The sequence below is a fragment of the Glycine soja genome, chromosome 11 (assembly GCF_004193775.1).
Source record: "Glycine soja cultivar W05 chromosome 11, ASM419377v2, whole genome shotgun sequence".
NCBI lineage: Eukaryota > Viridiplantae > Streptophyta > Magnoliopsida > Fabales > Fabaceae > Glycine > Glycine soja.
The window spans coordinates 14933125-14946811 of NC_041012.1; the positions used below are offsets into that span (position 1 = coordinate 14933125).

The following is a 13687-nucleotide window of genomic DNA, read 5'->3' on the forward strand; positions in this document are numbered from 1 at the left end:
CATCCCTTTTGAGATGTTTAATTTTTATAGAGTCTCTAACTAGTTTCCGATTCAACTGATACGTCTGGTCCGATTTAAAAAACCTTAGTTACTATAAAGAAAATATTTTTAGTCTTTTAGATTTTATGTATTTTATATTTTTATTTATTCTTGATCCTTCCAAAAAAAATATCTTTTTATGTTTGACCTCTTTAAAAAATAATCTGTCTATCTCTAAAGAAGAATATATTACCTTTTTTTATCAAATAAAGCAATATTACATAATATATATTTTTCTTTTTAGCTGTTCTTTTATTTTCGGTCTGCCTCTAATCGAAGAAACCCAATAAACATTACGTGGCTAGGAATTTCAATGCTGAGTTGTATTCTTCGAGATAGTAGGGGCCAACACACACACACTCACATGTGCACCCCCACGCACGCATAACACACAAAAACTAAAATTTAGCGATAAGAAAAAAGTTATTACTATCTTTTAAGATAACAAATATTTTTAAAGAAAATTATTAATTAATCATCATGGATAGCTTATAATCTTATGACATAATGATATATCTTATTGTGTTTAAATCTATTAATAAAAAATTTTTATAAGTATAAATTTTTTTTATCGATCTCTCCACATTTAAAGGGATTCAATCACATTATACTTATAAGAAAATATCTATTGATAGTGATCAACCTTTAAATAAATCTAATTATCTCAAAAGATTAGTCTTTAGTTGAAGTTTGAGAATACTAAGTTAAAAAAATACTCCAAGGCTTAGGCTGCAAGTGCAGTGGGAGGCAATATAAAAAAATGTTCATAAGCCACCCACACAATCTATAATAAGATTATATTTGAAAAGTCAATTTAGTTAACTTTTAACTTTTTGTCTTTTTTTCCTAACTGAAAACTTGTTTGACAAACAAAATTTTAAGTAGTTTCTATCATTTTTTTAAATGCCACTTAAAGTAATATTTTTTAAAATATTAACTTCTAGTTATTTTATATTTCATTCCATTTTTTATCCTTAAAATATTTATTCAATCTTTTTATTACCTTTTTTAAATATGTCATTTTACATTTTCAGTTACTTCAATGATTAATTTTATCGAACATTTATAATTTAATAAGCTAGTCTAAAAAGGTTTCAGTTTTAAGTTATCAGCTAGTTTTTTAGCCTTCAGCTAGTTTTGTCAAACATAACCTAAATCTTAATATTTAACTAAATCACTCTTAAAATATTTTATTGTAATACTAATTCTCATAATTATTCATAATTTTACCCTAATAAACCTACATGTGTCATAGATTTATCAATCAACATACTTCATTACATTTTTTTTCAAATTTCTTCAATAATGCACTCCCATGTTAGATTCATGGTTGTCAGTACTGAACCGGATCGGCTGGTTAAACCGATGGCCTGTCCGATTGATTTATATCCCATTAAATTGATCATGAACTGAAGAAATTGGACAAGAACTCACAAAACTACTAAAAATCGGTGATTGGACTAGTTTTGGTGGTTTGACGAAAATCACAATTTTAAATTTTTTTTAAATTGATCACGAAAATCACAATTTTTAGCCTTCAGCTAGCTTTTTAGCTAGTTTTGCCAAACATAACCTAAATTTTAAAATTTAACTAAACCACTCTTAAAATACTTTATTGTAATACTAATTCTCATAATTATTCATAATTTTACCCCTAATAAACCTACTTGTGTCATAGATTTATCAATCAACATACTTCATTACATTTTAAAAAAAAATTCTTCAATAATGCACTCCCATATTAGATTCATGGTTGTCAATACTGGACCGGATCGGCTGGTTGAATCGATAGCTTTTCCGGTCGATTTAAATCCCATTGAATTGATCATGAACAGAAGAACTTGGGCAAGAACTCACAAAACTACTAAAAATCGGTGATTGGACTAGTTTTGATGGTTTGACGAAAATCACAATTTTTAAATTTTTTTTGCTAATTGATTTTATTTACTATTGTTGAAATTAAAATATTATGATATATTAGATTTACTTTCATATATAACTCACTTTGAAGTGAAGTTTAATTTTTAATATTATAAATTTATACATATCATGTTATTTTTTATTTAATATTTCTTAATATATTATAATAAATAAAAAATAGTATTTTACTCGACTCCAATTCAACTATAATTGAACCATTGAATCTTTACTAGTTTAATGACCGGTCTAGTTCCCATAACATTAGTTAGATTAGAACAAAACACATAAAAATTGTCAATGAAATAGAAAAATTCCTCCTTCACATAGCCTACATATGCACCATCATCACGAACAAAACCATTCTAGACGATTGTTGTGGGTAGACATAAAGGCCTCGATACTTTTAAATTAGGAGAGTTCCTATTGTCACTATTAATACTATTGACACTACTCACATGGATTAAATATTTTTTTTCTTTCAAAAATACTCTTTTTATAGAAACATGAATAAGTGGAAAAATGCACAATAAAAACATGTTTTCATTGTGTAAAATAAGGGTGTGAAAATTTTACAATGAAAAAATGATTTCATTATGTATTTTGTCAATGAAATGTGTATTTATTTTACACCCCTTTTACATAATGAAAATCTGATTTTGTTGTGTATTTTTTATGAATTTTTTTAATTAATCATAATGGAAACTGAATTAATTAAATAATATTTTTTAAAATTAAAAATTGAATTAATTGGATAGAAATTAAAAAACTGAATTAATTATTATATGAATTATCTTTATTAACAATAATCAAATCAATTTATGATATTAATTTAATTACAATTAAAAATGGAAACTTATGTCTAAATTACAGTTTTTTCATAAAAATTTAATGAAACATAGTCATGTTTTAATCGTGTAAGAGAATGTAAAAAAAAAAATACAAAGAAAATATAATTTTGTTGGCAAAATACATATCAGAATCATACTTACATTGGGCATTTTTTATTTTTGCACTCTCTCATACACAACAAAAATATGATTTTATCCTGAACTTTGCCAACAAAAGGTAAATTTTTTTTACCAAGTCTTCGATATGTTCAATGAAATAGAGGGGAAGAGAAAATAATGTGAGAGAGGAAGGAAAATGGTGGGGGTGTCATGATGGAAGAGTGAGGGAGGAAGGAATAGAGAAGGGTTAAGGGTGTAGGAAAGTCAGAAGGGTAGGATGGTGATTTAGCTATGGTTAGTAGTGTCATTACTAAAGTTGGTAGTGGTAATATCAGCCCCTTTAATTAGTTGTCTTTGTTTTTGGTTGAATTGGGCCTCGTTATGGGTTTAAGTAAGTAAAAATTGTATGTCTTGGTTTTGAACCGAAAATATAACTTAGTGTTGCTGTGTTGGTACATTTTATTAAAATAAAATAGACATAACTATTTTTTTAGAGAAGAAAGAAATAAAAACACTGTTATAAAATGATAACAAAAGATGTTTTAAGCATCTAAATAAATAAAAAAATCTTCTAAAATTAACTAATGTTAAATAGGACTAGGGACAACAACTAAAGTTAGAAAGCAAAAATCCTATTGCCCAGAATTTATAGGAAGCATTTATTTTACGGAATTTTATTGGATTTTTGAAAATATAGAGATGAGAATATATATTCTCATATTTGTTAGAATGTAATTCAAAAATATTCTTAGGCATAATTTATTTTTAAGAATTCATATTATACATGTTTTTTCATCTTCATATTCTCATGAAAAGGAGTGAATCTTATATTCTCATGGGAATGTTTAAAATATTTTGTCATTTTTTCTATTCTCCCCCATTATCTATTTATTCAATAAATTTAAAAATATTTCCACGAATTAAAAGTATTTATCAAATATCTTTAATATCAATAACATTTTTGGAAATATTATTCCCAAAAATATAATCAAAATCCTGAAACAAAAGTAATAATAATCGAAACAATAACCAGCACAGACTTTAATTATGGCTCGCTACAATAACATATATTTAATTTGCATAATTTTTTTTTTATTCTTAGTAGTGATGCCTTGTTTAGTTTATTATGCCTTGCCTTATTAACTAAAATTATTATTCTTAAGAGGTACCCCTCCTACACATCATTACATAAGAAACACCACCCTGACAAATTAGGAGTTTTATAAGTAAACTTAAGACACACACAAAAATTATCTCCAATTCTCTCTCTCTATATATATATTTTAATTGACACTTACTTCTTAAACATTTGAGTCCTTGTAAAATGTAAATACTTCACCGGAGCTTAACTTACCAATAATCATTAGAAATTTTTTTGTATTACTTCGAATATTCTCCACCTTAAGTTGGTGCTGAAAATAAGTCACCCACTTTGCATCATTCTCATTTAAATAAATGACAGAGGAGGGCATAAAACATTAAGATGTGATGGTTTACCCATCATATATACATTTGCTTGAATCATACTTTGACTGGTAAACAAGAAGCTTTAGGCTGGAAAATTATACGTATGACCATCGCTGTCTACTTGGTGAATCAAATTGTTTGGCTACAAGTGTAGCTATCAAATTATTTTCTAAAAAAAAAAACAGAAAACAAACTATCAAAGATAACCCCAACAGTTTGTTATACGTGAACATTAAAATTAAAATTATATATAATTCAAATGAAAAAACTAATACTATTTGACTAGGCAATTAAATAAGCGAGATTATGTAAAAAAAGACGATATTTTTTCTTCTCAAGATAATAGCACAACAAGAAAATATCTATGCTTAATGAGGCTTAAATTATCTTAATTGAATATATATATATATATATATATATATGAAATTAACTAATATGAAAATGGTTAAATTAGTTTTTTCTTTTTCAAATTTATTACTTAGGTTTAATTTAATTCTCTATTTTTTAAAATTAATTTAATTTGATTTTATAATTTTAAAATCAATTCATTTTTAGGGAGATGTGTATTTTGTAGTGATTTAAAATCACTTGCTAATAATTTTGAGATAATTTTGAGATGTCATAAAATGTGATTTTTTATAATTTAGATTAAAGAACCAAATTAAATCAATTTAAAAACTTAGAAAATCAAATTAAACTAAAAAAATTAGAGAATAAATTAAATCTAAAAAATAAATTTAAAAATTTTAAAAATAATTTAACCTATAAAAATTAAAAAATTAATTCAATAGTTTTTTATAATTTGTAAATGGCCCCACACACACGCGCACACGCACACACTTTGATTAATTTGCGATAACGCAATACATAAGAGTAAGACTAGAACAAATCAACTAAAGATAGATTATTCAATTCAATGGGTTACATACCTCATTTGGATTTGACTGTCAAACTGTGATCGTAATCCATGAAAGTGACATACACGATCAGTATTTGAGCCATTAGTTTCTAACGAAACATCGGTGTTGTGGTCTTATTCTCAAAATTCTTTTATTATTCAGATAATAACTTTCTTATATACCCCAACTCTAGTTATTCTTAATTGTTTGACAGAGGAGTATACCCTAAAATGCCCGAAATCAGGTGTCAGAATATTCTTAATTATAACAAATTTTAATTTTGAAAAACTAATAAATTAATTATTGACGACCCATACAAGAAGACTTGTCATATTCATCTGGTAATGTGGGGAATTAATTCTTGCGATATAATAATAAGGCTAAAAATAATTAACGACATTTTTGAAAGCCCTTGTATGATCATATATGCTTCTTTTGTTTTGTTTTTTAAGAATCACAAGACTTTTCCACGCATACAGGCAATTTAATTGGTTCTAGCAAAAAACATTGATGGGGTGAATGTTCTTAATAAGATTTTTTTTTTCATACTCCAAATTTGGATGCAAAATTTATTAAATGGAAATCAACCATATATACACACATATCATTTTGAAGCAATAACTCATTGGTATGAAACTTATTTTTTTGAAAAAAAAAGGTAATATATATGACTTTTATGAACGAGTCCTTTTTTTATTAAAAGTATTCTTAATTAAGCATACATATTTAAAAATTATAATAATTATGTAATTTTTTTTTAAAAAGCTTTCAAAATATGCTAATATTTAATAAGTTAAAATAGTAACTCTTAAAAGAATATTTCAATTTTTTAAGCTTAAACCATATCTTTTACTTACAAAGCCAAAATATTTTTTTAGATAATTCAAAGTCATGTAATTTGATTAAATACTCAATAAGTTTGCATGTTTATTTTGTAATAAAGTGAAACTGAGAGTTAGCATACACACCTTTCGTTGCAAAACACTTTTAAGTTTTAACGTATAAAATAAGTCAATCTCTTGATAATTTTCACCACGTTTATGTTATTTGAAAAAGAATTAAAAACATTGACGTGTTTTGGCCAAATCACCACGTATTATATATTACCTACGAACATGAGTAGGTAAAGTAACACAAGAAATCGACACAAGTGTTTTGTCGGCTGCTAATGCTAGTATGTATATTCATCCCTAATCAACCTTAAACAATTTTCTTTCGGTTATGAAATAATTAATTCATACGAGCAATCACCTTTTTCCCTTTTTGATGCAGTCGTCTCTGCGCAATTGCCAGGAAATTAATATATTATCAATGATCAAATATTCCAAATCTTTTTAACTTGAATCAAAGTGTTGCTACTTGCCTACTTGCTATGTTTAAAGTACTGTGAATGTATAAAGGTGTTTTAAAAGTTTTAAAGGGAACGCAAGATTGTTTGGATAAGGAATATTTTAAGAATTTATAGGTTAAATATTTAAGTTTTGAATTTGTAAATATAAAATATTGACTAATTAATGCGATTTTAAAAGAATGCGTTGAGAATTTTAAAATTATGAATGAATTAAAGAATAAATATTGGTCAATAATGTACTGTAAAGTAAAATTTTATTTACCATTAAATTAAAGTAAGTTAAATTTATTAAGTGTTTTAAATCAGATCAATAGTGTAAATAAAAAACATACTCTTAATTGTCATTTTATATACACTATTTTACTAGAATGTTTTAAAGGATTTTTTTAAAAACTATAACATCATTTATGCTTTTACTCGTTTCATTATTTTTATGTCTTATTCCATCAGAACTTCTATACAAATCAATGATATAAAACTAAGCAAAACATATTTCTGTACGTCAATATCATATTTTCATCAGTCAGGTATCGTATTGATCTAAGTACCTAAGTTTTCTCCACTGAAAGAAGCCAGGGAAAAGTTCCTTTCTTCAAATTATACACTTGGTTCTTCAATACAAAGCTCAATCCGGATAATATTACTAGAATTTCTCCAATGTATATAAAAAAATAAATTATTATATGATCTCAGACCGTGTTTATGATTCTGATCAGTTTACATATGATACGATATATAATCTAAGATTTTCAATTTATAAAAAAAGAGTTAACAACAATGTATTATATGTTAGATAGGTTAGGACCATACTAATCCTAGACCATACAACAATTTCTCATATACAAGTCCCTCACTCTAGCTAGTTTAGAAAATGTAGTTGGGGATTAGACTTTGATCACCTTTGGTGCCTAGTGAACAAATACAATTGTATGCAAGGAGAATTGTTCCAAACTTTGGAGTGCAACCTAAGGATGTCTCTTGCTTTCTCTTTCAAATAAGAAGCACAATCAGCTTGCATAAGCATGCAAAGCTTTGACACAGCTCCAACCCTCAACATCTCTAGAACAACCTCATTTGATGCTGAAAACTTGGCTATAACTGAAAACACATGAATTGCTCTGTCATCAGTGGCAGCAGAAACCCTCAAAACCCTCTTTGAAACCACTGCAATGGCCGCGGCGTGTCGCAGAAACTGTTCTCTTCCATCAGCACAAGAACACAGGAGTGCCAGAAGGTTGAATATGAGTTCTGTCATGTTCTTCTCTGGCTTCTCTAGCTCAAGCTCTATGAGTTCTGTGACTGCACCTGCTTCAACAATCCTTGTTCTGTTTCTACCTGAAGTGCTAGTTTCTGTAAGCACACACAAAGCTGATTTAATGGCTTGTTGAGAGAGTAGTGCTCTCTTTCTCAAAACTCTCACAATTTCCTTGAAGAATTCAAGGCCTAAACTCCCCAAAAGGGTTGAGTCAGCAGCAACTTCAATTGTCAACTTCAAAAGGGGCATTGCTTCGTTCACCATCTTGATGTTGTTGTCATCCAAATGAACCTTCAAAATCCAAGTCAAGGAGTTGATGAAGTCCAAGTTGTTCTCCCCAACTAGAGTACTTTTCATGCTACTTTGATCATTGCTCCAAAGAACATGAACAATTCTCAAAACCTTTTCTATGCAAGTGGTGTTGTTTAAATTTGTGTTTCCTTCTTTGAAACTCTTGTTAATCAATTTGATCATGGCCTTAGCCACACCAGCCTCAGCCATGCAGATTCTGTTCCTCTCAGTTGTAGCCAAGCCATGCAACTTCTCCAATGATTTTTGATAAGAACAAGGAACCTCAAGACCCTTGAGAAGCTTCTGAACTTGGACCATGCTCAAAGGCGTTTTCGGGGTCGGAATTCGATCAACACCGTTGGAAGTGTTTGCTGAACACCAAGCTTGAATCAACCTCCGAAGAGTGTGGTTAGGTGTTAAGTATTGAGAGCTTCTCGGCAAGGGTTGTTTGGAAACAGGACACACACAATCTTTGGCCTTAAGCAACCACTTCTCTATGCTTTCTCTATCATATGTTATGCCTGTCACAGTGGTCACAGGGTCCTCCATGATCTGAAACGAAATGGGACAAACAAAATATTGAGGGATCTCAACTTCTGCCATTGTGCAAAAAGAAATAACAAATGAAATTATGTGTTTTGAAATGATTGTGCTTTTGGAGAATATAGGAAGAATAGGAAAAAGAGTTGCTTCTTTTGGTAAGGGATTGCTGTTGAATAAATACTAAGGTCTAAGAAGATTTATATACATATATATATTATAGTATAGAAATGACGTTTTATTGATAAAGCCATGATGACGATGATGTTGGTGTATAAAAGCATGGCCTAAATTTTCCATGATTTTTACCGGTCATAGATGCTGATTACTACTTTTATGTTAGTCAATGTTGCTTTGGGTGGTCAAACTCAAACCTTTTAATTTATAGTGGCTTGATCAAGTGCATTATTTTTGTGAGGGGTTTGAATATTTTTAGAAGCATGAATGGATTTTCCAAGTGTGCAGTGTGCACCATGCATTGCCACGTGGCGTGTTAGTAATGGCTGTTTGTCTGTTAGGTCGACTTCTAATAATACTGTTGCTTTGATGAGTTCTTGTGTTTCAAACCATCCAAGGGAGGAAATTTCTGAATTCGGATATGGTGGCGGAGTTAAATTCACGCTAAAATAATCGGTGTTTAAAACAATTATTTACTGTTCTTTGCTTTGAACTTACTTAAATTATATTCCTTTTGTTCTTATCTGAATTTAATTATCTAATTCGTCATAATTAAAAAATAATAATTAATTTTGTTAATAGTAATAAATTTTTCCTAAGTTTATATTTTTTTTAAAATAATTATTGTAATTAATACTATACTCAATGTTTTAATTGTTTGCTAGTGTAATTAATTAGGAATATTTTAGTTTAACAGTGATAATAATGAAAAAAATATTATGAATTGTATCTTTTAAAAAGAAATCAATATTATTTTTAATTTGAGTCTAATAAATAAAAATAATGTAGAAAATATTTGAATTGGTGGTAATTAATTAAATTAATATTTTAAATAATAAATTAATATAATAATCATAAAACAAATACAACTTCAAGGACCCAATTGAAAAAATATTTAAGAACTTAATTGAAAATTGTCATATAGTTCACAGTCCTACCAATTAATTTAATCTTTTAAATATAAATATATGTTTAAAAATTGTTTATTATTTTTTTGTTTCAACTTATTTACTATTTTTAGAAAAAATATATTTTAGAAAATATTCATGGATAGTCGTAGATACTTGTCTATATCCATAATAAGATTCAAGGATATCTACTTAATGAATAACCGCATACCAGATGAATTTTCATCTAACAAGACAAGTGTAAGAAGATTTACTACTCATGTTCACTCCATCTTGTTGTCTTAATTCCCTAGTCTAATTCTCCTTGCGATCCTTTGTTGCTAAAACATTTATCTTGAGTCCAAATACATGCTACTATACACATTTTTATGTCTTTATCAGGTAAATTATAACGAAAGATGATAACGAAATAAGTTGGGACAAATTTGACTAGTCCTCGCTCATTCCTACCCTAATTAAAGGTAGGATAGGATTAAAGCAAAAGGATATAAAAAAATTAATATTCAATCGCATTTCCATCGGGGCTGGAGAAATCCACGAGGAACCTGGCCACCTTTTTTAAAAATTTTGATTTTTTATATAATTTCAAACAAATTATATGCTAACTTTTAATTATATTTTTATTTAAATTTTAAAAACATACAAAAATTAGTAAACAAAAATGATTCATGATAATATGAAATATAAAATTTTTTTTTTTTAATAAATTGTGTGTTTTCAATTTTATTATTTATTATAGTAATTAATTTATATTTTAATAATTATAATACTATACTATAAAAATATTCTTAAATCTTTATATATATATATATATATATATATATATATATATATATATATATATTGTGGGGCGGTTTGAATTTGAGCACGACTTCAATTGAAAAAAGTGAAGAAAACCTCGATCTGATCAAAGCAAATTTATTTTTCGTCAAAATTAGATTTAAACGGGTATTCTCATGTTCAAATTTAATTGTTGTGTCTAATTATAAGAATCAATTATTTTTCTTATAACATGTTTTAATATAAATATTTATTTGAAAGTAATTTTTTCTTAAATAAAATTAGAGAATGACAAGATGAGGGACAGAAATATATCAACTATGTAGACACATAACTCTCCACCATCCGCACTCCGAATAACATTAAACAAAAGAAGTCAAACAAGAAATAAAATGAAAAAACTAGACCTAAGACCCATCAATAAAACTCTAGTAATATATTGTTAGGGAGGGCATTCCTATTAGACATGAACTCATGTTTAACAAAACTAGAAACATGATCCCACTGGTTAAAGCTAGAATTTGAATTTGCCCCACGGTTAGCTAATAAATCTGCACAAAAATTTTCTTTTCTAAAAAAATATGAGATAAGAACTAGCAAAATTATATTGTGTTCCATAAAGCCAAAAAATAATTTTCCCAACGCCTCCGAATGGTCCAAGGAACCAACCAATGGTCTTTGAAGACTTGAATGACATAATATTAGATAGAGAGGTCTAATATAGTCTGTTGAACGGTGTGAATAACTTAGCTCTAAATATGTTGTACGTACCTGTGATTTCCACGTATAAAATCATATAGTTTAAAATTAATTCTAACAAAAACAATTTTACCAAATTTTAAAATAAGATTTCATTTTATTATGTTATTAATTTAAATATTTTTAAAGTAATTATTACAAAAATTTATCTGACAATTCATAATTGAATGTAATCTAAAAAAACATTTATAATTTTAGCGTCATGAAAATAAAATTTCTCAAAAAAACTAATAACTTAAAAAAAATGTTTATTTATGCAATAAACTTATATTTCATGCAAATGAATTTCTTAGTTTTTACTTTCTAGAATATGAAACTATGAATTTCTTTTTTTTTTTAAAAAAAAGAATATGAAACTATGAATGAGAGGTTTCTGTTGCTTTTTTACTTTCGTTATGTGTATATTTTTGACCCAGCAGGAAGCATATTCGGCTCAGTGTGAGTTTAAACTTTATAGGTTTCATATAAGAGAGGTTTTTGAGATTTAGTTTGAATTCAACCTGAGCACGACAGCAAGGGCCACAATGTCGGTTTTAAGAAATGAAATGAAATTAACAAAGTGTCAATTAAGGTTAAACGGTGATATATTCAATAATATTCAAGTTTGATTTTCTCACATCTTTTTTCTTATGTTCTTTTAACAATATTTTTTTTTCTTCATCTCATTACCAATTATATCTTACATTTTTTTTTTCTCTTCTCGAAGCCTATCTCACACGGGTGTGAAAAATCATCTTTGAACATTTATTATATTATATATGCGAGAGCTACTTTAGATTTTAGAAATTGGGATAAACACAAAATATGAGTACAAATCAAGTGGCCTTCATGTGTGGGGCTTGATATGTACATTTGCGAGGCTTGGTTGCCTTCGAGTTTTATCCAACACATTTTATTACCGAGTCAGACATGCTGTCGTCACGTAAGGATAAATTAAAGAGAAAAATTACATATTCTAATTAATTAAGGCATTTGTTTCCAGCTATTCAATCTTGCATGTTATATTATAAAAAAATCATTCCAAAATATAAATTTATGTTTTAGAATAGACATGTTAAAATGTAATAAAAGATGCAAGATTCAAATAAGAAAATGTAAAATTGAAATGACATGAATTAAATATTTTCATAGGCCCACCAAAAAAAAATTGATCTCCATAAAGTAAGAGTGATTGATGCATAATGCGTGGACAGCTATAGGTGGAAGGATATCTAACGTTTAAAAAAAATAATTATTGATGCAAAATCATTAGGTCAGTCTGATAGTTAAATATTTGAATTATATACATATAAGTTATAAATTTGAATATCAGTGCGACAAGACTATTGTACATTTTCCCTTAAGAAAAGGACTATTATACACTGAAAATGAAAAGTGATTGATGATTATTTTCAGGTGATGGCTCTTATCTCTACCCAAAAAAAAAAAAAAAAAAGATGATGGTCCTTATGCATGACTAGTGTAATTTTGTAATCAAGCAGATGATAATGGCGACTTCGTTTTCTCTATTACTGAATTAGGTTAACAAATGGTTTAGGAAATAGAAAGAGATGAAATCAACGTTTTGTTTTGGCTTTTTGCACATAGACGGATAAGTGTCGAATCCTTGTTCACCGTCCAAGGAAAAAAGCGTCATAGGCGCCGATCGAAGATGGCACTTCAATTAATTAAGATCAAGTCTATCCATGTTGAGGAGAATTTTTCAGAGAAAATTTTAATAAAAAGAGAGAATGTGAAAAGGGTGTCAGAATAGAATGAGCACAATAATAAGACATGCTCCTTCTATGATGGTTGTTGGAAATGGAAAAGGGAATGGAGAATGATTTACAATCGCGCGCAGCCATTTTGGGGGTCTTGTCTAAAATAATTCAATAAACTATTGAAACTTTACATATTAGTAGCATATGTTCAAATCGAAATCAGCGTTTGAATTATTCTTTAAGATTATATACCTCGAACATTTTAGTTTTTGTCATTGTATTTTTTTTTTTTGTTAATTATTAATTTCATTAAAAGTTATACATTTTAGTCATCTTTTTACTTTATATTTTTATTGTTATATTTTTTATTATTAATTATTAGTATAAATTATTTATTAACTTTATTGATAATTTATCTTCATCATCAAACCACTTAACTGATGATATTTAATTGAGTCAAAAATGGAAACTCGCAGATGATTTGAAAATCCTATAAACTTAAGTACCAGACACATACATGTTGAAGATTACTTTTTGAGATCATATGTTAAGGTATATCCTTCTTTTTTTAGAAGATGTTAAGGTATATCCTATTGGATCCTTTTTTCGTGATAAATTCAACATTAAAGGGCATTTATTTTTCTGGGACGGGGG

The 13687-nt window shown here is 27.7% G+C and overlaps 1 protein-coding gene across 1 annotated transcript; it reads right to left on the reverse strand.

Moving 5' to 3' along the window:
* Nucleotides 1-7283: 7283 nt before the first annotated feature.
* Nucleotides 7284-8875, reverse strand: LOC114375225 (E3 ubiquitin-protein ligase PUB24-like). The gene has a single exon (XM_028332996.1). It carries the CDS (start codon nucleotides 8770-8772, stop codon nucleotides 7519-7521), a length of 1254 nt encoding a protein of 417 aa, XP_028188797.1. The 5' UTR covers nucleotides 8773-8875; the 3' UTR covers nucleotides 7284-7518.
* Between the last annotated feature and the right edge of the window lie 4812 nt (nucleotides 8876-13687).